The 26,961-nt window shown below is 34.3% G+C and overlaps 1 protein-coding gene across 5 annotated transcripts in view; it reads left to right on the forward strand.

Annotated features, from left to right (window-relative positions):
• LOC140152691 (phosphofurin acidic cluster sorting protein 2-like) overlaps positions 1–26,961 on the forward strand; it is a 156,613-nt gene that overhangs the window by 112,915 nt on the left and 16,737 nt on the right. For all 5 annotated transcript variants that reach the window (XM_072175149.1, XM_072175151.1, XM_072175150.1 and 2 more), the window contains 8 exons: positions 8,256–8,336; positions 10,253–10,476; positions 13,489–13,606; positions 14,096–14,398; positions 18,419–18,526; positions 18,927–19,033; positions 19,755–19,909; positions 23,560–23,670. In XM_072175149.1, coding sequence (XP_072031250.1) covers positions 8,256–8,336; positions 10,253–10,476; positions 13,489–13,606; positions 14,096–14,398; positions 18,419–18,526; positions 18,927–19,033; positions 19,755–19,909; positions 23,560–23,670 — 1,207 coding nt within the window. The remainder of the gene's footprint in view (positions 1–8,255; positions 8,337–10,252; positions 10,477–13,488; positions 13,607–14,095; positions 14,399–18,418; positions 18,527–18,926; positions 19,034–19,754; positions 19,910–23,559; positions 23,671–26,961) is intronic.

Raw genomic sequence — 26,961 nt, forward strand, 5'->3', positions numbered from 1 at the left:
GTTTGATAATGAACCCAACAAAACTAACCGAGTATATGGAAAATGCCATACGGCCGAGCGGTTTTGCCTGTTCTCTCCGACCATCGTGCCACTCGCCACCTGGTTAAAGTCACTTCAGCACAGTATTTTTTTCTTTCATGCATGCAAATGTTAGGATTGCAAACAACATTGGAAAGTATCTAAACTAATCATTAAAAAAAAATCCCTTTCTTTCACCCCTATACTTTATTTGTGAGATTTCAATAAACAATATTTCTGTTAGAAACAAGATATAAAATAGGCCAAGATGTTTTACTTTAATATGGTGCCTGTGCCTTGAGCACAAGCAGCTTGATGTGCAGCTAACTTGGACAGCTAATAATGGCATATCTCTCCTGAGAAATATGAAAATAGTCAAGTAGGACATGGACCCTAGAAAAGTCTTTGAGTAGAGATTAAAATGCACTTCACAGGCTGACAATCGGTGATGCCAATGCCACGGTTTTGCCTCCCAATTGAGATACGTAAAGATTGCTTACTGTGGCTTAGAAAATCCTACTTTGATGTGTAATTTTGGGCGATCAACAGGCCTTTATGCATAAGTTTGGTAAATATTCAGAGTGATAACATGCTAATTTTAGAAGACTTCTTTTCTATTTTGCATCCCTCAAAAGGCTACTATACTTTATTTTAGGTTGTAATAGGCAAAACTTGTAACATAAGGGATGGATAGAATATTGTACATGTAGAGGCGCATCACCTATGCTAAGTTGGCTTTGTATAAATGTATGTCTGGCGTGTGATATTGTGAAGGTACGCAAGCATAGGATTAAGTTTGGACTTCATAGACTAGCTCAGTAACAAAAACTGAATACATTTGCTGAGATTTGCTCCTGTAGTGCTCAAACAAAATTTGGAAATTGAGTGCATCATTAAAATTTGCACTACGTGATAGCTCCTGTTGTTCCCAAATTGCCGACGCATAGCCTGGCAATAAAAACTTCAGGCAACACTTCTGCCAGTACGGATCTTACACTGTCAAACATCAAGTCCCCATGGTACCTAACCATCAATTGATGGCAAAGCCCACTACATGACAAAGTTCTTAAAAAAATATGCAATGATTTTCTATTGCTTCTTTGACATTCTCTCTGGTGGGATACTGATAATGAAAATGTAGGCAGTGTCTGGTATGTGATGGAATAGAATGATTGGCTTGTAGCTAGAGAGAAAATTTGATTAAGTTGTTATTGATCTCGCATGCAGAGTAATCACTTATGTGTCACTTTTATGAGATATCATGATTAGCATCCTATGTTTGAGACGTGGCTTAGGTCGCTGCGATCCGTAAATGTCCCACAAATTGCTAGCACAAACCTGTGTGTCAGCTGGTTGGTTACTGCTGACTATTTCACTGGTGGTGTTTTTGCAATGGCTCATCTTGACTTGAGCTACCAATATTCATCAGGATGAATCAAGATAGGGGGTCAGGGTTGAAAATACAGATATCACTATTATCAGAAGATTACTTCAACAGAATTGAACATTGATTATGTGCAAAAGTAACATTTTTGGAAGTAGTGATGTCCCGAGTAATGTATAGTCTACTATAACTTGTTTGTTTGTTTATTTGCTTGTTTTTACTTGTTCTGAATATCTGGACAACTTCTCATCCACACAAATAATGTACAATATTCAATCTTATTTGCACCCTTCTTCATAATAATGCCCCTTTGGCATTTTTGGCGTGAGTTTGGGCTAAAAAGAAGGAAGTTGAAATCACAGGAAATAGTTTCAATATTCTAGTTGCATTAGATTATATTAGGTGAATGTCCATTTTGTATTGTAAGACCGGCAAAGATTATGTTAATGCAATCAGGATTATTAGATAATACCAATTCCAAATATGGGTATTACAAATTGTGATAGGATAGAAAAGAACATAATTGGATTTGATATTATTTACATTGTCACCTTTAAAACCTGGTATGCAAAACATGAGATACATCTTATTGCTGCCTTGTGCACTTTTGTATTCAATAATATTGGTCCATACCGCTAATTTGTGTTGTGAAGCGTCGTCCTGCAAAATTTTATCATGCCTAGTGCCAACTTTGCTTAAAAATTGTGACAATTTAGGTACAATATTACCAATTTCAGTGTTTTTTATGATAATCTGTTCATGAACACACAACACATGAAAATTGCACTTGTTTATATAGATAGGATCTAAAATGTTGTGTCATATGTTGTGCCATTTTCAGACAAATGTTATGTGAATACTAAAATAACAAATATTTAACTTTCATACTTTCAAAACAAACACTAACTTGACTTTTTGGCCAGAAATGTGACCCTTTAATTTGCATGTAAAGTCTATGGCAAGCAATTTGTGGTATGAACCCTTATTATTTAAGGCAGCACATGGCATATATCATGTTTTGTGCCACAACTCTTCAAATGAACAAGCCCTTGGGAATATTTTGAGAATAAAGTTTAGAGACTTAAAATACTGGATAAACATAACTACTTCCTTTATTCCAAAATTATCTTCAGGTGTTTCAAATGGAAATTTGAAGAAAATATTAATCCCAACCAAACCAAACCTCACCAAAGCTCAATTCAAAAGCATTTGCAAGCGCAGGTATACCACATTATGCGATTGCGTCATCATGAGAACGGTCAGAACGCTTGGTCAGACAAGGTGGCAAGCGATCTCTGTGCACAAGTCTGGTACCTGAGAGGTCTGTTATTCAAAACCACACCTGAGAATCTTCTTCTTTCTTTCTTCCTTCTTTCCTTCCCCCTCATCAAAAAGCCCGGGTTTGGGTTCACAGCAGCTAAAGGATGTGTCCCATCATGCATTGTAGTATTTGTGCTTGTTCCATAGCAGATGTATGCAAAAATTATCAAGAGCTGCTTCAATATAGTTTCACCATACTTTAGATGACATATTTTTTCAAACAAAAGTCTTAAGCGTGTTTAAATGAAACTAATATTTATAGGATTTATGCAGAATTAAAAAAAACCAACCAAAACATGTATTTCTATGTGCATGTGCTTCTTCTGTCTGATTGCAAAACTGACTTCTATTATGGTCCATAACCTTCCTGTGCTGAAGATTTTGTGTGTAAACAGATTAAAAATTAATATGAATTTATTATGAAAATATTAAGTAAAACCCACAGGAGATAGTGCGATAGAGCTGACCAGTCAGCCAAAGGGGAGAGTGATATTAATTTGAAAAGAATTGTTACATTTTAAATAGATTTGAGAGGAACTTATGTTGTCTCATACCGTTAGGGTCAGAGTTATCGATCACATTAATTTAAGTAAAGATATCACACATTTTTTGACAACTGAAATAGTTTAAGGACAAGCAGAAGCTCTGCTTAGGTTGCTTGGGACAGCCTCTAATTTGTCCTTATTTTGGACTGTGATAATGTGTTGCTAAATTTGACTGCTCCATTTGTGTGAGTAGTAAATGTCAGATTTTGTCTAATTAGATAGATTGCTTTCACATTTGCCATTTGCATGATTTATTGGCTCATTTATGATGTTCCAAAAGCACCAAAATCTTGGGATAAATCACCGCTAAATATGAAGTCAATTTGAAAAAAGTCTGAAAAAATTAATCCTGATTAATAACTGGTACATGTTGCATCACATTTGATATTCTGAATAATTTTTGAAATCAGTACTACACTTTTCTTGCAGTAAGAATAAAAACTTAATTTCCATATTTGCAGCTCATTTGTGATGGAGATGTTATCATTCTTTCCATTAAGGTTGGCGCATATAGCATATGTTAACAGTTTTGTGCGCTCTCTGAATGTTGTCAAGTAGAAAACGTAGGTGGTGCTTGTGGCAATATCTTACACAGATTATGTGAAGATGGATCTGTCATATTTTTGTAAATACAATTTGTCTTTTCAAGAAATCGTAATTGCACTTCCGCTTATTATTTATCAAGATATTGCATGCATTAAATAAGAGTGGAAAAGCATACTAAATACAACTTTGCTTTATTCCAGGGTTGTGTAATGTATGCAGTACCTGAAATACAAATCCGTTTTGTTTTTGCAGAATAAGTGACAAATTAATCCTGAGTTGCATGCTGCATATCCGGTGCCTAGATTTCTCTGCCTTAATGCGAGTGACTTCAAGGCGAGTTACATGCTTAATACCGGAGGATTATCATTTAGTTTGAGTGTTTAACATTCAGGTACCATTTCACCAGGAAATGAATATGTTGTGTGGAATAATTGATGTAATAACTCTGTAGTTTAGGGTTTCCTTTAAGTTGCTACATGAAGAGGAGTCATTCAAGGTGTTTTGGTTTTTCTCTTTAGTGTGAACGAGAGAGGTAGGGAAAAGAATATGGTCAGATATCTTGGGGTTTTACCTGCCAGCAAATAAATAAAATCATCTGCCATAAGGAATTCAAAAGTTCATTAGCTATAATGTTTGTTTATAATTACCATATATTTAGCAATTTGCATACTTGTATAATTAACAGAAGACTTACAGTGCAATTTCCACTCCCAAAATTCACCTGCCTCTGTAATTTACAAAGTGATATGCAAAACTCCCCATTTCTTTACTTCTCACAATTCTGATCCTTACATTTAAAACGAATACTTTAAGTTTCTTTATTCAAGTAGATAACATGAGAGATGAGCATTGGGGGCCTGGACTAGACACTTGAATTTAATGTGTCAAAGTAATCCACGCAAATGGGATTCAAGCCTGGGATGCAGACAAGGGTTTGGCTGGCATAATTGATAAGATGACATTCTACAGCCAGCCGGACACGATTTCTTTCATTTTAATACTCTGAGATAAAGTGCCTTCATCTTAAATATTGAAAATTATTTGTCCTGAGGCAGTTGAATTAAGTTAAGTATGAAAATTGCTCTTGTGTGTTGAATTCAATCTGGCCTAGATGCAGATGAATTTATATTGAGGCTAGTGAAAGCATGATAATACTGCAATTACAGTATGCGTTTAGGAAGTTACTGTGTTAAGTCTGAGAAGTAATTATATCCTTTCCATATTAAATTTTGAGACATTGTTTTGAAAAGGAAACAGGCAAAATATGAATATTATCGCAGTGCTTATTTAATTTAATTTTTATTAGTAGATCTTTGTGGCCCTTTAAGGTGGTTCGAAACGATGTTTCTGGAAAACAGAAACTGAATTTAGAACCATTTGAATAGATTGAATAAGTTAAGCTAAATACACTGAGCAAAATAGTTTTTGTTTGAAGGAAATCGGACATACGGTTGTCAAGATATGCATGTTTTTAGTTTCTTTGTATTCTATTGTTTTTGCCAATATATCGATGAAGTTAATGAGGAAAATTGGCAAAATGTGCTCATGAATATTCATGTTTGCCAATATTATACCAATATCATATGAATAAACCTTCATACTACTTTTATTTTATATGATTTTGACATGAAACTTTGCCAATGTGTTTCTATGGCCTAAAACATTACCATGTGATTTTCCCGCCAATCTAATTTGCATATTTGCATAATTAATTAGCATTATACTATAATGCTAATTAGTTATGCACATATGCAACTTAGATGGGCGGGAAAATCCCATGTTAAAGGTTTAGGTCATAGAGACACATTGGCAAAGTTTCAGGTCAAAATTTAAAGGTAAAAGTAGTATGAAGGTTTATTCATAAAATATTGGGAAAATATTGGCAAAAATTAATATTAATGAGCACATTTTGCCAATTTTCTCATTAACTTCATCAATATATTGGCAAAAACAATAGAACACAAAGAATCTTTCAACAGCAATATCTCAAAAACCGTTTGTCCGATTTGGCTCAAATTTTAGAATTAAGATTATTTTGCATATCTCTCTGCAACAATTCTATTTTAATCTCAATCAGAGCAACTTGATTTTGCCTTTCGTACCCCCTTAAGAGCCAAATCGCACATTATTTTACAGAGTAAAAACAGTGAAAATATCACAATAGATAATTACATTTTGTAGGACAAATATTATACACACATTAAACCAACAATATAAAGCAGGTATTCAAAAGGAGTTTCATTCAGCAAATTTGTTATGTGAAACAGACTGGGCTGTATATTGCTGTAAAGGTAGAGGTATAGTACATGGTGTCCAATACTTATGGTTGTGAATTTGCATTGAAAGCGATACAGATTGAGACAAATATTTGATGTTAAATATGCTGAGACAACAAACACTTTGGTGCTTATATGCCCTTAGTATGTCAAGATAGATTGGGATCCACTATTACAGGGCAATTTCCTTGTTCAGGAAAGGACTTGTTCAGGGAATTCAAGCAAAGAAACCAAACAAATTTGATTTTGATGCTTTAATTATAGTCTTTGTCTGTGTCATTATTTGTAGTATTCAGCTATTTTTAGTATAGAAAATTGAATTAAGAATGACCATTGCAATGCCAACTACTGGTCAGTGAATTTGAATGTAAGCATATTGAGTTATTGCATGTAGGCAGGACTTTGGTTAATTGATTTTCAGTAGTTAATGAAAATAATAAGGAATCTGTAAAAATGCCTCCAACCTTACCTTGTCTAGCTTTGGTTGTGTGTGTTTTGTTTGAATAAATGAGAAACCATAATACGAACACAAACATCAGGCAGAAGTACCTTCCTTCCTCTTTTCCCTTGTACAATATTGGATTCAATTTGTTTAATACATATTCTAATAGCAACATTACCGACTGAATCTCTAGTTCGCTTTTTGTTTCTCATTTTACAGTAAATGCCGCAAACCTGCGATTTATTGGAGCATTACCCAGGTTATGCTGCAATAAACATGAAGCTAAAGATCGGAGACAAGTAAACATTAATGTTATTTCTTCCTTATCTCCTCCACATTTCTCATCTTAAATTGAATATAAATCTATTGACATCGGCATTGCGGACAGCGTGTATTATAGTACGCTCTTGTTTTGATGCTATTGTAAGAAGCGCTGCAGACAGGAATCGCGGCGTGAGTAGATTGTATACACACAAGAAAGCTTGCCGGAAATTGAAGAGTATTGAACTAAAGTCTGTGAGCTACTGGGTACTGCAGTAGCTACAGGTATAAGGGTTAATAAATAATGTAAAACCATTAATGTAGCAATCTAGTGAGTAAAACAAAAAATTAACGGCTTGTCTAAAAATGCGAAAACTAATCATTCTGAATGAATGCCTTGGCCTTGAGAGACATTTCTGGTTGTGTTTGTATGCATTCAGACCATGTCATCAATTAATTTGACCAAAAACAGAATATTTCACTTTTTTGTGAATTTTTATTCTTTAGCATCTGTACGGGATGAGTTCAATTCAAGAGAGATAGAGAATGAGGCCCACAGCTAATGTGAATGATGAAGACTTTATAGTAAAAACAGTTGACGTGTGTAGTGCTGTGTCAGTTGGGTTGTCAATTGTTTATGTTGGTGATAACAGTTGCTGTAAGAGTAGAGGATGAATTTAAACTTGGATATTTTGTTTTGCAGGGTTCAAATATTTATCCATCCAGATCAGCTTTCTCTTTATATGTAAGATATATGTAAACGTGTGTACCAGTGTTAAAAGCAAGATGAGCTGGTGGTGAGAGCTAGATTGTTTGAAATATTTTATGAGCATATTCATCTTAAAGGGACAATCAGTGATTTGCTAAACCAGAACATCTTAAAATTCATCAATATTCATTTTGTCATAAGCATAAAATGTGCTAATAAACTTAATTGTGAAAGGAATGTAATAAAATTAAAATCTGATATTTAACATAATGGTAGGTGTAACATTTATGTACTGTATTATCTTTAATTAATGCCTCCAGGGCATTGCAAACATTTATATTGTGAAATCAGCGCATCACATGTTCAAAAATACGGGTACTGTATGGTATTTCCAGCATTTATTGCACAGTTTGGTTGAGAGAATATGGTATACATTTTTATTCTTGCACAAGCAAGTCTGTCAAATTTGATATAAATGGCCTAAAGATGTGAGCAGTAGAGGCTTCAGATAAATGATTTACAGAAAAGGATTTACAGAAAAGAAATCACCTGAAATTATCTGAATTAATGCTTATTGATAATTGTTGGGAGTAGATATGCGCTATGTTTTATACATAAAATATCTGATTGTTCCTAAAATGGCGCTCTTGGAATTTATACCGCAAATGTTTCTGGCTTCTGCATGGGATGATTATGACTGGGCTATGTATATTAAACATGAATTGTTCTTTTGTTTTTGTTTTTTCTAATGCAGGATCTGTTAGGAGAACCAGAAGAAGAAACCGAAACAAGCAGAAAAAGTTCAAGGAATAAACTTAGACAACCAATTAATAGGGTGAGTTACTGTCTACTCTCTCTCCCTTGTCAGCTGCTGTGACCTTCACAAGAGCTTGCCATCCATACCTACATCTTCCTGGTGTCCCTCCCAGTCTTTATGCCATCTATCCATGCTGTTGTTGGACGATTCCGCTCTCCTTTCCGGGGGCTCAAGTTTCACAGTGTACAAATGCGTGACCAGAGATTTTCAAAACATAACTAAACAGGATTTGCCCTTTTGAGCAAAAAATGCCCCTAAACAGGAATGTTTTGCAACAAATTTTACCCCCTAAATACAATTGCACCTGAAAGATACACCTAAGCAGGATTAGTATCACCTTTACAGGTTTTTTGATAAAATAAACCCTTTTAGTACATGTTTTTGTTTATAATTTTCAGGGAATCCCCAGCAACAGTCGAGTCAAGGAAACATGGCCAGGGAAACACTTTGCGAAATAGTGGGATCATTAAAATGACCCCCTAAACGCACCAACTTGAAGTTTAAAAACAACCCTTTTTCTTAAAACAGGTGTTTTGACCCTCTAAATGGGATTCACACGATTTGCATCCATTCTAGTTTGGATACTATCTCTCAATACCAGTCCAGAATCGGGTTTCTCCAAGCCTGTAAAACCACATTTCAAATGCATTCATTCATCTCAGATGTTTATTGCATAATTAACCAATTAAAAAACTCAGTAGTTTGTTGGTTTTACTACATTGAACAGAAATTTGGTCGGTGCAGGTGATGTGTTCAATTCTGTTGCTCAAAGCCAATCAATGAAAATGTACATTCTCTATATTTTTGTTCATAAACTAGTTTGATGTGGTGAAAATAGATTGCATTCAAAAGCTGGATTCAAGAAGTAAAAAGTAATTTTTACTCAGTGTCCATGTTCGTCTGTGGTATTCCTCCATTCTGACAGGTACCGATTGTTGCATCCATCTATCGTCCATCCTTCATCCATCTTCCCAAATTACGATTCCCTCTAGTACTTCCCAAATCCATCATCCATAGGCATCACTTGATTTATAAAGAATAGAATAAAAACTGATCCTACAAATATGTAGGTCAAACCCTATGATGTAGTGATAGAAGTCACAGCAGTGATTGGAAGGCTTATTGGCAATTATCAGCTTTACCTATGGCAGCCAAGTGGGCATATTTGATGATGAGCTGGTTTAAATTCCAAGGGCCTTCTCGACTGATAGGCTTGACTCTAATCATGTATTCTGTTTTCAGGTGACTTCCTAGTTGCCATTGATTGATGAGAGGCCCAAGTTGTGACACCAGCAGAATGAAGCAAAAACACAAGGAGATTGAAAGTGTGCGATAATTTAGCTGTCAGTGTTTGGTTCATGACTTGAGGAAAGCAATCCTCTCTGTAAAATGGACTTGCATGTAGAGAGTGTATCTGTGTGTATTTCATTATGGAAGAGACCCTTTTCAGTTGCTTGAAGCAAATAAAAAGGAGCCCTGTGTATTTATTTGATGTTATTGGAGAACCAAATGAAATGTGAATTTTTCTTTATTTCCTTGTAAGATCTATTGCACCTTCTGTATTGCCACTCATAAGCAAATTTGTTGGTTTTCATTTCATATTCCAGATATTATAATTATAATATTATTATTAGCTACAATCCTGGAGGGGGGGTTACACCTGACCCTCTTTCCCAGCAATGTTTCCACCTCCCTTTTGCAATACTGATGTGGACAGTGCTGTCAGCATTCATTTTCACCTAGTTCCCCAACATTGAATAATGGAGGGTGGGGAAAGGAAGGATGTAAGGTAAACATGCTGTTATCAAAGATTACACTCATCAACAATATAATTTGCACTGGAGCTCTGAATAAATCCAACATGATATTGGCATTGCAAATGTTTTTATGGGGATTATAATTATTGTTTTTTCTGTGATTTTTGATCTCTGCAGCAAAGAAATTTTAAGCAAAAGTTCATCTCATTACTGAAGAAATTCAAAGTCCAGAGTGATGAGAGTGATCCGGAGCATTTTGCCTTTGAGGATCAGGATCCTAACCCCATCGATGAGGACTTCCTGTATGATGATTTGGATGACCTGAATCTGAGTGACAGTGGACCTGAGATGGAGCCAGATGATGAAATTAGTATAGGATCTACACCAAAGCCACAATTGAGGTAAGGAACTTACACACACACATACGTTTGAGGTTTTTTTTTCTTTGCATGGATGTGGTTAAATTTTCACTTTTCAAGGACATAACATTTTAAAACGCGGTTTACATACATAGACACACCATCCAGTAATAGCGGATGTCAGCAGTTACTCTGTGTCTACAATTACACACTCATGTGTGTCCTGAGTCATTTGGCAGTGTTTACAAACATTTGGCAATGTTTACAAACACTCACCCACAGTCCCACACACACAAAGTCCCACCCACCCATCACACCATTTAAAAGTGATCATCTACAAGATATTAGTTTCATATATAGATATAGTACTTTATTTATTGATTGATATTAATGTTTTTTAGCTTTTAGCGAGAGTATAATGCACTCTTCTGAGAAAAATCACATAAAAATATTGATTTGACCCAATAACAAAAAAGCTTGTCATCTGAAGTAAACACTGTCATTCAGAGTTAAAGTACTTTCAATGTAAAGTTCACATGTGTCATTTACATAAAATTGATGAGAGTGAAATCCTGTTGTGGCCATGTATCTAGTAAGTGTGGATTTTTGGACATTAACCGTATCTAAGTAAATACACGCTTGCATTATTTAAGCGACAAGGGAATTAACAAAGCACTTACACTCACTGCAAAACACGCCTAGATCTGTGCGTGACTGTGCCCTATGCGTTGTCACGCTCTGAATTTTCTGGAGTTAATGATGAGATCAGTGAGTAAACCTTATTACAAAATGTCAAATAATGACCATATTTATAGTCTACAATGTGATGTTATCACATATAGTTTTCTCATTATTTCAACTTGAGCAGGGTGGATTTTTCTGTCCTGAGTGAAAATGCAGCATCTATAAATAGTAACAAGGCAGATACAGCCTTTTCACGTGGGAGACATGTGTTTGTGAATCAGTCTGTTCTTAAAGGCAAAAGGCAGTATATGTGACCTGATCTGATCCAATCAGGCTAAAGTCGGCAATAATGAAATAGGCAAAAAGTGAGGAGAAAAAAAAAACTTTAGAAAATAGACATGTAAAAGGTTCATACCGTTGCAACATTTGAGACCTGGGGATTCAACATCAGTAAGTGTAGGTACTGAGCAAGTTAGTAATGGTAGTAACTCCATTTTCAACATTGCAGACTTTGGTCTGAGTGGATCTGATTGGATCACATAATACAAGTAATAACATACTGTGTTTTTTATTTGAATCTGTTTATTCTCATAGTAAAAAAAGTATCTACCTGAAAGGTGGGCAGTCTGATTGTAGCACATAGTATATTTTACCTCACATTAAGGCCCATCACCCAGACATTTGTATTCCAAGTTTTGAGTTCAATTGCTCCACTGGATTCTAGAAACAAAATATGTATCACAGTCACTCATAGAACAGTACATGACTTTTGGGTGGTAACTACCAAACCATTTTTTCCACACTGCCTAAACAAACCACATTTCAGGCCTAAAATGTCACTGGGGTTATGAGAAAAATACGAGCTTTCACTTGATATTAAGATCTGCGTTATGATCGGTAAAGTGGGAGGGATGAGGCTGTCATTTGGTAGATAATGAATTTGACCAGGAAGGCATACCTTTTGTCAGATTTAATGTATAGCAGTTTTGTGTTGCCATGGCAAGATGTCGTTTGAATTAGCAATAATGGGGTTATATATGACTAGTTAGTTAGTCATTAGGTTTTGATAGCACATAATGTGATGCAGTGCATCAAAAGGGGGACCTTGCAGGTGAAGTCAATTTTGAGTTCAGTATTTCTGCTTTGAAAGCATTTTGCAAGCTTTAAAATGATACCTCATTTGCTAAAATTGATCAAGGCATTCATATTTTATAAGTGAAAATGCATCCCAAATTCTTATTATTGTCTTTATATTTTTCTGTCTATTTTAATATATATCTTGAAAAGCACTTTGCCGCAAACTCCGGCATTTTGATGTGCTACATCATATCATTCATGCTAAGGATTTAATGTGCAATAGTATGTCACAGCCAATTTAAGATATAAATGGTAATTTTTGACTTGTGCATGTATTTTTGTTATATTAGTTAATAAGTATGACATTAAAATCATGAAGTGTGAAATGTTAGTGGAGATATTCCTATTTGGCAGTTTATTAAAGTGACAAATATGATTGCATTCATGTGAGCGAAGGAATAAATTACTTGGTATTGATAGTGTGTAATAAAATTAGATGGTTGATTTCCCTTATTGCATGTGGTATGGTTGTGTGATTTAACATACTCTTTAATTTATATGAATATCGGGTAATTGCTTTTCTCTTTATATAAGAACATGTTTCATAACATTAAGCATCAGATTGTAATTATGATACAGTAAAGGATGCTTTTATATTGAATAATTTTCATGAAGAGTTATTACTATTGAAGAGCATCCTCGTGAATGGTTACATTTATACATTTGCCACAGTTGGGTAGGATGTGGGTGTTTTTGATGCATAATGATGGATGTGTATGTGGTTGCTTGTTTGCTTAGATACAGCAAACTTTGTAATATCACTGCATATAAATGGGATAGAAAGAAATCAGCAGCTTAGTTGTTCCTCTATAACTGATTTTTTGACAGATTTTGGAAGGTGATCACAGCTAGGGTTTCTGATAAGGTCTCTATGGGAGGTCAACCCCATAATTCAACCAAAAATGATTCTGACCCCCTCAAATAAACTCCATGCCCCTCAAATACAAGTATTTTTTCCTTTGTATTTCTTTTGCTTGACAGTTTTGACCCCCCCCCTCTTGATGAAGTTTATAAAGACCACACTGGCACCTGAGAATAGTATAACACTGCACCTTATCGGTATTCTTGAATAAGTCTTCTTGTTTGCAGTGATTTAGCTGCTGTGATCAGTGGTAGATTTCTTAACAAAGTGTGCAGTAACGTTTGAATAGTGTAAGGTCACTGCTGTCAAATTATTTTGATTTTTATTCTATCAATCTTTTCTTTCTCTTTGTTATTGTTGTTTTCCCACAGGCCGTTTTTCTCACAGGGTATTCCTACGTCCAGCTCAATGGCAGACGACATGGAACAAGGTATTGAACAAAATGGTGACGAGAATGGTGCACTTTGCAGAGACTCGGAGAGCTCTGATGTAAGTTGTCATCAAATGAAAACAAAATAATCTTGACCCCACCTTCTGTTACTCACATTTCACCACTAATTCCTACATCATCTATTTCTTTTCTTCTACCTCCCCTTCCTCCTCTTCTCACCCGCAAGATGAGGAATTTGAATTATTTATAAATAGATCAAATGAAATTTATTCCAATATCTTTATGAATCGCTGTGTAATTTATTCATTGTTTTTAGTGTATATTTGTTTTAAATATTGGCAAATAAATTTAATGGAAATATGTTGTGGCCAATATATGATTGAACTTGTTTAAATATAATTACGAAGACGAAAAAGTTGAAATGTTAGTTAGTTTGCCAATCTGTCGGGAGTAGATTTATGTTCTGTTGCGATTAAAAATAATTAGTTAAAATATATATTCGCCAAACAAGTCAATGAAAATGTTTGAATTCATGTAAATCATTTCTTACTCATTGTCTTCAAATATATTTGGTGTTCACTTTTCAGGATATCCCTCCAATCGATGACATCCCTATCAGAAAGGAAGTCTTAACTGTAAGAAGCGACAGTGTCCTATCCAACATCAGCGATCCAGGGGGAGGAAAATCTTCAAATCTTCCGCCCAATCCAGAGAGAAGTTTCTCAGCCAGCAGCGCCCTCCAGATGCAGAAAGAGAACAAGAGAACACATAAGGGTGGCCGCATCAGTCGGGAGGGGTCATTGGGTAAAGAAGGTCAAGCAGGGTCAACAACGTGTAAACCATCAAAATCGTTAGAGAAGATGGGAAGCTTTGGCAAAGCAGATAATGTTGTAAGCTTTTTTAAAATGTATATTATTAGCAATTGCCATTTGGCCAACCAAATTGTTTGATAGCACTCAACCCTTATTTTGAAACCAGGAACGAAGTGTTTACTGTACAAAAGAATACTGACCCTGATTTTGGAAAGAGCAGAAAATATGGTGTGTGTTTTCTTGAATAATACTTGACACAGTTTCTTCACATACTAAACTGTTTTAAAACAGGAATGAAGTGAAACAGTACCAGTGACATATGTGATGTGATAAATAAAAATGAGTCTCTTGTCGAACAAGAATTGCATTTTTGTTCTCATTTCATTGACCATTTTCAGAGCTTTATTTTTGATATAAAATTATGGTTCCAGAGATATAGTTATTTAAGTGTTGCACAGAAAAATAAAATACAAAGGGAGTTGAATACTATTATCTCAAGATCAGTATCAGCGACAAATGTTATTGATCACATCACATATTGGAATCCACACCTTATTAAGCTTTTTTGTTAAGTTCATTATACAGGTTTTAGCTAGGATTTATTCAAAAAGAAAATATTTTTCTGACCAACAAACCCTATACCAGGAAAAAAAATTAGTGGAGGAAAAAAGAAACATTTCTTTTGTGGTCTTTATTGTTGTGAGCAGTTGCCTGTAATTGCCATTTGTAAAAATTGAACAATCATTGAATTGAAAATATGTTTGACATGGTCTTGATATTTAGTTTAATTTGTTATTCAATGCTATTCTTCAATCAGATAAATTGTCTGCAAAATTATTGGACTAGCAATGCCCCTGTTTTGTGCAATCTCATCCTGGATTCCCATAGTGGTGCTTGTTTTGTTTCCCTGATTTTTATCTTTCCAATTGAATTAAGTTGGTGCCCAGGGTAGGCTAACAACCAAGCCAAATTGTATTAGCTCCAAATATTTATCATGCCATTTTTATCAATTTTATCAGCCATTCAAGTCAAATTTAATTACGTTATTTCTGGTGATGTAGAAATTTGTTTATACGATAGTTGGTCAGAGAAATGTGTCATAGTATTAAAAATGGTTGAATTGAAGAGTCTACATTTGGTAATTTCAGTGATACCAATTGCAGAATCATTTTGCAAGCATGTTTGACCATAAAGTGGAACTTACAGAATTAATAATTTGAAAGGTTGCATCATTCAATTTTGAGGAATTAATATGATATAGTTCTGTAGAAAACAAGGGGATAAGCTGCATAAGCCTATATGATTATTTAATTGAATGTTGGTAAAGGTTAATCAAGACATTGAGTTCTTTTGATTCAATCATGGAACACTCGCTGATCATTTTCTGGCGCATTTTCAATTTATTGTCAATCCTGATTTTGAATGAGGGGACAAACCTGTCTCTTGCATGCATTTGTCTTGCCTGTAGCCAATGCATTGAAGTAGAGGCCTGTAAAATGTGAGGAAAGGTGCGATAGGTGAACACTACCTTGAGGTTTGAAGTTATGAGCAAATTTAAAAGCATATGTTTAAAGGGATAGGGGAGTCCATATGTTAAAGCATTTATTAGGGACTGCTAGGATCTTTTTTAGATTTTCAGAAAATTTTAATGCTTAAAACAACAACTATAATATAGTTCCTGCAATTCAAAGTCACGTACCAAACTCAGTTGAATGTGGAAAATGGAAGGGGCAAATCCTGTAACCACAGACAAGAAAAAATACAGACCAGTCACCAACAGGCAAAGTCCCAGCATCACCTGTTAATGAGGGTCAACCATTAAGTGTGGCAGACAAACTACTGCGCACATACCACAAAAAAAAAAAAATTCCAGATGCATTGAATTGAATGCATTTTAATATCATTAATAGAGTATGACATGAATACAAAATATCAATTTTCATATTAAAAATACAAAATATCTTTTTTTAGGTCAACCATGAATGATCCTAGCATTTAGGTCTAGGTCCAGGGACACTGCAAAACCGAAAAAATAAATAATTTTGCAATTTGTAATTTCGGTACCAGTTACCCGCTCGAAAAATGCGCTGGTACCGGGCACAAAATTACCAAAATCACACCCCTAATATTGATCGTTGTATACCGGCATATTTTTGTGAAGATTTTTATTTAATTTTTTGTTAATTTCAGAACCGCGAATATAAAGACTCGCAAAAATAATTTTAACCCATAAGTTTCAATGTTTGGCTGTTAGAAACAGCATACCGCTAAAATATGAAAAATGATATACAGTAATTATTTGTCAGCATGGCATCTTCAATTAGCTAATGCTTGTAATCAAATGGTTATTAATAGAAAAGTAAGAACAACTTCCTGTTCTTGTTTGTTGTCATGGTATTCACAACCAATTGTCCTGTCAGTGCATGTCATTATACAGTGTTTGCATACACAAATTCAAAGTGGTCAGTTAGGGATGGATTTGTTTGATTGATTTGTTATGTGGAAACAAGTGAAAGACATTTTTTGGCTATGTTTATTTTAAGTTTCATAGTTTCCCTTGTTTTCTGATTTGAGACTACATGTACCATATTTGTTCCATAACCGCTCAGGGCACTTTGGGAGGGCGCTTATTTTTTACATTGTTAAATAGTCGTCAATCAAGGTATTTGCAGGTGGTTATTGATAAGTATTTTTAATATCTGTACATCTGCCCACTATGAAATAGCATCATAATTAAATTTTAGCGCACATTTCCCACATACATGCATGAATAATCACTCGATATGTAAGCCTAATGGAAATATTTTGACAGTATTGGATGGGCGGTTAATAATATCACATCTTGCTTGTTATAAAGTTGCTGGGTGGGCGCTTACAGGGGCATGGGCGGTTAATGGAACAAAGCCGGTAAATGGTTTGTAAATTTGAAGCTTGACAGGACCAAATGATGCTTTAAGAACAATTTCTATATTTCAAACTTTCGGTTTCAATTTAATTTTAATTGCATATTTTTTCTTCTACTTTTCATTTGAGCTTGTATCAATATGGTTATTTTCTTCTTCTTTTCCATTGATTTTTGCAATCTATTTTTGGCAATTAAATTTTAGCAGTTGCTTTTGTCAATGTTTATTCTGTGTGTCACTAAACATTTATTCAAGGTTATTCTTTTGCATTTTAGTGCTTTCAATTTATAATGCGTCATATCGTGTAATTGGAGTTATTCTAAATGTTTTTGCGCAACGAGTACAGTTTAGATATAAATGACCAGAATTATTTACATATGTTATGGACTTTCCTTCTGCATTCCTTCTGAGTCTAATTAGTGATTAACAGCATGAAAATGATAGATTTCAACACAATATTGTAATTTTTTAATCTAAACATTCTTGCTTTGTGCCTAAATGCAAGAGAGAGGAGTCCTATACTTTGTCTATACTTTATTTAACATGCACAAGATAGACCAGACAGGTCAACAATATCACTCTTAACGTGGGTCTACTTTTCAGCGTGGTAGTAAAAGCCTAACAATTCCTGCCGATTACGAGTTGATCAAACTATAGACATCAAAATTGTATCAGATTTCCCACTTTATTCCTGGCAAGGGTAGTCTCAACACTAAAAGGTTTGATCTCATAATCCAATCTCGATTGTTAGGACCCCCTAACTTGGATGGATTATTTCATCCTTCAACATGTTATGCTCCTATAACACTATGTGTCCTCACCTCATAACGGTGCTATTCATTAATATGTATGCGGTTCACCCCATAAATGTATTGAAGTATTGCAAAAGAACAATCTTCTGCCAGCTGGGATTGAGTGGTGTGCTGGTATAGGCGTTTGAGCCCATCAGATTTTACCAATTCTTAGATTTATGAAAAGCCATCCTATGAGGTAGTAAAAGAAGTTGAAGGATCTCAAATATGCAACAGTTTTGTCCCTATAAGCCCAGGCTAATACCTATTTCTGTGTTTGAATGTTCTTAAATGCAAACTATGCTTACTCCTGTCATATTTTGTCATAGTAGCATTTATTATTAGGTCAATTCTCAACATTTATTGTGTAAATGATTAATTTTGTGGTTTTTTTCTCCATTTAGCCACAGCTTAGCACACCTGTAACAGAGCAGTTGTTAGATGTGTGGAGTAGAGATGATTGTATTCCTGAAAGAATAGCACTCATCAGTATACAGGAAAGACATGGCAAGGTAAACATCAAACATTTTACCTGATTAATATTTTCTCTGTCTGTGTGCTCTTAACAATAACCTGAATACCCCTGATGGTAGCATCATTATACAGGGTGGTATTCTCCTTTGTCGATTTTGGTGGTCGTGTGTGTCTGCTTGATTGGCATATCATGTCATCATCTGTGGGTCAGTTCCTTGTATGAGTATGTCACCATTGAGTACATAATACATTTTTAAACTCCTGTGTGTTTGTATTTGACACTGTTATCATGTTTTACTCAATGAACTATAATAGTGCTCTTATTCGGGCCACCAAAAATGGCCAAAACAGGATGACAACATAATTATTTACTGTGCGTCGTATAAAATGATGACCATTATTGTATTGTGTGACCATAACTTTGTTTGATTGTTACAGGTGCTGTGCAAATGTTTAAGAAATAGTGGCAACAAAGTGGTGCAAACAGCTACAAGTAGTGATGTAGAAGCCTCCTTACAATTCATAGTCAACAAATTACAAAAATTGTAAGTTGTAACACAAAGGCTATATATACACTTCTAAATGTTTTTTTTTTTTGTAGAGCTGGAATACCCAACTGGTGTATGGGTGTTTCCATTCATTGATTCATGCATTAAATTCACTCAATTTATTCAATTCACTCAATTCCATAGGCCGCCCATCTATTTCATTAATTTCATCAATCGTTTCACAATGTAAACACCAGTTTTAATTTGTTTTGGTGTTTTTTATGATAAAGTGACGAGTGACATTATCCACTTAATATAAGCTTAATAATAGAAAATATGTGTAGAATGACCCTAACACTGCCCATGATTATTTGCTGTTGGAAGCCAAAGAAGGAACAAAAAAGGAGAAAAGATGAACAAAATAGTCACTTGGTACCCCTGGAAATTTACCCTAGGACCACTCCCATGCCAAGCACAAGTTCACACTGACTGGAAGCCATGGGAGTTTCGCTGGCCCGGCCAGCAACTTTGTCCATATATTTATGACTTAGAGTGATTGAGTCATGGCGTCATGTGGGATGCATGCTTGCGCAGTGGTTTTCCATGTAAGATTTTGTACGATTAGGGTTAACATATGCCTAATAATAGAAAATATGTGTTGAATAAGGTTAAATGACACTGCATAATGAGTTCTTAGGAGGGTAGCATGGAATTTGTAAATTGCCAACACCACACATTAATTTGAACCATTATTACATATTTCCTCATTTATGTACAGCTGCAATCTGAACCCAAAGTTATCCAGTCCACTGAAGGTAGCCTTGTGTGGGAGTGAGACATATGTGGGAACAGTACTCCGGCCGTATGTAGAACAACTCTCGACCAAGTCACCAGACTGGCAAAATTATATCAAATTCTATGTAGTTCCTGTAGGTAAGTTGACTGTGTGTGTGAGCAGGTTAAGGCCACAATAAGGCAGTGTATTTTGGTGAAAGGTCTAAAACTTTGGTGTAGCCAATTTTTATGAATTTCCTAGTTTGCAGTGTTAAAATGAAAATGTCCAAAACCCAAAGTGTATGTGTTATGTGGTAGTTGTTTAAAAAGACTATGCTTTGTGCAGCACCTTCAGGGCCAAATTTTCTTTATTCCCTGAAAATTGCAAAAAGTAAGCAAATAAAAAGCATTGTGAACGGGGGAGGGGAACTGCACTAAAATTTTAAAGCTCTATGAGCAGGATGCTAACACCAATCTTTTCTTGCTTTCTTAACCCAAATAATGTTCCCACTTTTCACAATCTTCTGAGATTGAAAATAATATATGTGACAAATTTTTGTGCATGAAATGTATCAAGTGAAAAAATAATGTTGTCAAATTGAAAAATAAAATCATTAATTACAGATGCCTCCTAAACAATTCTCACTTCCACAGTATTCCTGTGGCATTGAAAAAATACATTCTTGTCTGAATAGAGTTTGCCATTCTGTAATAAAAGACTAAATGTACATAACTTTCCTCCATGTTCCCGATGGATTTGATAAAGAGATCTCAAGCACTTTGTACGCCAATATTTGTAGTAATGTTGTAAGACAGCCATACGATCATATGTCAAGCGCTTGATTAAAATTCAACCTCACTATCCTACCCGGAGCTAGTGATATTAGGTGATTGCCCTGTCTAATGAATTTTCAATATGGTCGTGTCATTAGCAATTTTCACATAATGTTTTATACTGTATCTTCATGGACTTTAAAAGCTAATGTGTATTAAAACAACATAGAAGATATTAAGTATAGGTTCAAACATATCAGAATACATTCATTAGATTTAAAGTGTTCATTTCCATAAGATAATATATATTTAAGATAATTAATTTTGCATTAATTTACATAATTTAAATGTATGGAAATAAAATACAAAAGGACAAAAAGAATTTCCCCTAACATATAAACATTTTCAAATGAAAACCAAATTTCACCCTAACATAAGCTAATAATGAAAATAAGAAGAATAAGGATGATCTAACAATAAAATAACAATCATTTTTCCATCCATCAAAACAGCATAATACATTAATATTTACAAACATAAGATATATTCTATAAAGATATTAATGATGATGCAACTAAACACGGGGCATGGTATTTGAAGTAACCTTTACATGAAGAGAGATATTACAATATGTGAACAAATAAGTTATTCATATCCAATTTCTGAAGGAATACATGTGGGCTAGTACAGCATAATATGAAAATTAACATGCTGTAAAATGTTAAAATTTTTGAGATAGAAGAAAATATAATTGTTATGACAATATCAGTGAAATTGAGATGTGACAAAAGATGATAATTAATGGGTTATTCCAGTTAAAATCCATACACCCCCTATGAACAGGGTTACCTCAATGTGTGACTCCATTTGAAATTGACACTCCCTGTGTGGGAGATTAAGGTCATGTCATCCATAGTGATGTATAGATTTCAACTGGAGTTGCCCATTTCAGTGCAAGATAAAGTAAAAACATGGTATATGGTTACTAGGAATGAATAAGTGCACAGTGTGTAGGCCTCCATCAGATCTATGAAACATGATAGGCCACCTACATAGCAGGTATATTTTAGTTTATGCACTATGTTTTAACTATGCAAAAGTGTATAATGTAAAGAATACTGTTGTATTATATGGATGTTAACAGAGAAATCCATCTACAAGATAAGGCAGCTAGACAAATGGGACAAGAGACAGAGGATAAGTGACAAAACAACACAAACAGACAAATACAAATTCTGATGAAATAATGATGACAATAGTGATGAAGATGACTATAAAACAATGACAATGATGATGTCTAAAAAGATAACAATGATGATGACTAATAAGAAACATAAGACAATGAATAAGAAGATAATCAAATTGCATAAATTAATTACAGCTTCAAGAACCATTTGGTTTGCCGATTTAGAACAAATTAGACTAATTTAGATTCTGAATGAAGCTGTAATACATAAGCCAAGCAATTACAGTATCAAGTTAGTTATCACAGTTGTCTCATATAGCAACACAAGAAATCCATATCACCCAAAGCCAATGCTCTAAAGTGTTTGTGTGAGGCTGGGTGTGTGCCTATTTGTTTGTTTGTCTGCCTAGGTTAGTCTAGAATCGACACACTCTTGGATCCATACAAAATCCATGGTGCAGTCCTATGCAAAGCCATGCTAGCTATAGCCTACAAAAACCATGCTGGGCTATGTAGATAATAATAAAAGGAAGACAAGATCAAAAGAAGCCAAGAAGTGAACTTTTTCTGGTCAGACCCGTTTTAAATTTTATTACTCCTAATTTAATACTCAACAGTTTGTCCAATATCCATGTTTAATTTATGAAAAATTGTGAAAATTCTGCTTCCTGAAATTAATTTGTCCAACTTATTATTTGTCAGCCTGCTAAACTAATTGCCTAGATGCATTATTGTATATGAAATAAACCATTCAGCTTTATAGGGGCTAAGTAAGGTATCAATTACCATATTCTCTGTGCACAGTATCGTGTACCCTATATCTGTTTCAAGGATTTCTTAACATTGATTGATTAGCCCATGCAAATTTCTTCCCAATCTGTCAAACATTCGATGGTGACATTTGTCAAATTACAAATTAAATTAACAGTGTGTTGATGGGGATGTATATCTAAGAAGATCTCCTTGATATTCCAACAAGATGGCTCTGCCTAATGCTGTTTATGTTATCAAGGGTTGGGTAGTATCATGGTGTATTTATTGCAGGATTTGAATGTAGTTGTTGATATATTTTTTGTTTTCTCTCTCCTGAATATTGTACTTGCTATGATTATAAATGTAATCAGCTGGGATCAAGGACAGGCATGAAGTTTTTCTTCAATTATCTTGTGATATGTCTTTCTTAACCTTTATAAACTTATAGTGCATAACAAAATACAGCTTACTCAATTTTTATAATATTTTGTTTTTCATTTTTGCTCAACCCATTAAATATATGATATTTTAATGGTGCTACCAGATGATAGTACAAATAAATTAATAAGTATGGGTGAAGAAGCAGATCATAATTGAACAAAGTTATATCCAACTGTTTTATACTTACAAAATGTTTGTTAACATGAAAATGTCACAAATTTCATAGCTGGAGTCACCAACTTTTTTGTGACTCCAGTACAGGCTCGACTGACCCAGAATTTGGGTTTGGTATTTTTAAAAAAATATTTTTTTTTTAGTTTTTGATTTTGACTTAAATTTGTTGAAAAAATTTAGAAAATTTCAAAATATGTTTGTATATTAAGATATTTTTTTCTTTGGATTCAAGCTTTCTGTGATTTTTGAAGGTCATTAAGCCTCTTCCATTAAATGGCCCTTCTGGTCCACCCATAGAACATTTTTCTTCAGTCACATTTATATTTAACAATACTTTCACTTAGCAATAAAAGATATTTATGGTACACAAACATGACTTCTTTCCCAATCCCAAAGATATGTATCATACAAATACAGTGCTCTATGGTTTATCTGGTAGAAAATAGTAACAACAATATGATACATTTTGTTTTTTTCACAGGAAGTAATTCCCTTGCCAAATATTTAGGTTCTGTAGACAACAAATACTACACTTTATTTATGGATGCGAGTTGGAGAGATTTCTTTGACAAAACAGACAGAGATCCTTCAGGTAAGTCAAGTGATCATTTACTGTAAAACTGCTGTTAAAATGAACATTTTCTACAATATTAATTCGGTAGATTTTGTGCTCAACGTAGCTACTGTGAAAATAAAAAATGCACAAATATGTTATGTATAGGTAAGCAAGCGAAGTAGTACAAAATCGGTAAAGTAAAAAGAATTACAGGGGCTATCAACATATAGTCCAGTGGAGCAAAAACTACCCAGCAGGCCACAATGTGATGTTTTATGCATGGAATTGAGGTTTCTTGAAAATGAATTTTGGATTACAAGTATCAGTGATAAGGGAAAAACCAGTCCAAAAATAGGGACAAGTGAAAAGGGAAGGGGTGGAAAAAAGTCCACGCAAAAATATATATTATTAGCAATTTGTGAAATTAAGTAACAGCAAAAGTTGTCATTTTCATGTGCATGTGACTTCATCCTTGAAATGTTGTCCCATCACCAGCAATTTAGAGGTAAAACCTTGAGTTAGGATATTACAAAATGGTTAATAAAAGTAGTTAGGTATCAGTGTGTTGGTAGTAAGGACTGGCAACACAGTCAACTTGTATTACACAGTCACGATAAATTACTACTTCTAAGCACTGCCATGCATTTATGAATTGTCACTGCAGGCCACAGATTGTATGCAATGTCTCTCTCCAATAACAGAATTTGGCTATTTCTGATATGTGATACACATGAAGGATTTAGTCGTGTTCAGCCTTAGCCCCTAGTCGTAGTTTCAAATAGAATTATATTTTTCCATTGTCTGGTGATACTTTTACTGAGAAATTAATTGAAAAATGTTTTCAAAGTCAATCTTCAAATTTCCATTTAATGACAGGTATGCTTTGTCTCATATTATATAAAAAAAAAATAGTAGGAAACTTTTAGAATGTACACATTTACTGGTAAAGTGGAATGTTCGCACCATTTTTTATGCTGCAATACTTGCAAATGTTTTGACCAGTTTTGCTATTTGCTCAGTAGAGGTTTCCTACACAGAATTACATATGAAACAAATGTTTTGTAAGTTAAGAAGACCATGAAAAATCATGTTGCATGAAAATGTTCACCTTTCAGAAATGATAGGAAATATATTTTTAGGAAATATATTTTTAGGTTGATTACTGGGCATACATTATATGATACCCTGTGCTTTCCATTTTCACATGATGTGTGTCTTTAAAATAAATATTGTTAAATAACAATTCTGGTAATTATCAGGAAGAAAATTTCAGCGGATGCGTGACTGGTGGGAATTAAGTTATCGCTCGATGCATGCCACAGGCATGTCAATAGTCCATCACAACATAAAAGGCCATTAAGTAAAATCTACGGGTAGATTGTTAGATGAACATGATAAGAACATTTGAAAAATAGCTGCCTTTTTGCATCTTGAGATTTTTAACATATCAAGGCCTTGGGTATTTTATTTTGAATGATTGATTTGGCCACCTTGAGAGTCATCTCATAAACTAGTTTTTGCATGTTTCCGTAGTAAACATTTTCTGGAAGTATTGATTTAAAGCCATGATGTACGATCTTATATTTCTGAAATTAGTTAATTTTTTCCAAACCTGATTTTTGCCATTATTTGAAATGTTTTCACATGTCCCAACTTACACCTAAATGGAACCAGCCAAATCAGTTGCACTTGTCAGGTAAATAGAGCAATTTGACATAATGTGTAACTCCACAATAAATGGTCAAAATTGCCAGTGGGATTTATTTCACTTTACACTGTTATTTCGACTTAAAATGAACAGAAACCTTTCTTTACAGTTATTACTGATATTATTTTAGCATTCTTAGTAAAGAATAAAAAAATTAAAATTGTACAATATTGCTTTAAAATGGTGTGAAAAGTAAATTATAACACATGGCAGCCATTGCAGGTAATGTGTTATTGTATTCAAACAACAGTATGTACTTTGCTATAATGGATTGGGGAAAACATCAGAAGTGTGTTGTTAAGGTGATGCTTGACAAATATCATTTTCCCCAAAATATTCCCATTTTTTTACTGTTTTTAAAAGACAGGTTGTAATAAGTGCGATGTGCCTGAGGAGGATTTGGAATGTAACTACGTAGTTCAGTAATAGAATTATGGCTTTATTTCTCATTTATGCTACATGTACAATGTGTGCAAATATTCAGCTTTCCGTTGAGTTTCTGAAAGATGGACTTTATTCTTTATTTGCTCTTAAAGCAAATTCATGAAAGTAATTTGATAAGAGTGGAGCAGAAGCCTTTGTCTTCACATACAAATATTATGAGATTTGATTTGGAGGACTAAAACAAAACATGCAGCCACTGAGTAGCACCTTATTTAAGTGGTCAGACCTGTAGGAACACTACAACAAAGTGATTGGATTTTGATGATTGTGCGTGGGCAGGCAGGCAGGCAATCACAAATATGGGATTGTAGGTGACTGGTGTTTGGTTGCTTTTAGCACTGGCCTACATTGGGCTATTCCATTTGAAATCACACACCCCCTGTGAAAGATGTGACCATAATCTACCACACAGGGAGTGTGAATTTCAAATGGGGTTACTTGACTGGGTCATTTCATTTGAAATCTACACGCCCTGTTTAGAAGATTAAGGTCATGTCTTCCATAAGTGGGGTATGGATTTCAACTGGAATAGCCAGTTGCACTTTAATACTGATGTATTAGTGTTGTCATCAATTGTTGTTCTTCTCTTACATCATAGATAATGATGTCAGAAAGTAGGTTTGTGTCAATCAGATATACACATCACTATTGCTCCTTCATTAATGACATCCTTTGTTTACTTGACTTGTTTACATTTGTATTATGATAAACAAATATTTGTCACTGAAGTTGATTTTGAGATTTGGTAGTATTAAATTATTTTGTTTTTCACTACTTTGCTCAATATGAACATTATCATTTACCATATACCAGATTTCAGTTAGATTTTCAACACATTGTAGCTGTTAAATGAGCAAGAATATGGAAGTAAAGTGTATTAATGTATTTGTCACCAATGATTGAGTATGGTTATCATATTTGTGATTGATTGATTGATAGATTGATTGATTGATCATGTTGATTGATTGATCAAAATGTGATTTAGAATCTTAGACTACACCAAGGTCAGAGTTAAAAGTTTTCTAAATTAAATCGCTCCATACATCAGGCCATAGAGTTAAACAACCTGTTGATGCTTCAAATCCTTTTGCAGCTCATTGGTAAGAGCATCGGCCAAGATACCCAGAGGTCTAAGGTTGATGTACTGATCATTGATTTGTTTAGGGACAGGATAA

The sequence above is a fragment of the Amphiura filiformis genome, chromosome 5 (genome assembly GCF_039555335.1).
Source record: "Amphiura filiformis chromosome 5, Afil_fr2py, whole genome shotgun sequence".
NCBI lineage: Eukaryota > Metazoa > Echinodermata > Ophiuroidea > Amphilepidida > Amphiuridae > Amphiura > Amphiura filiformis.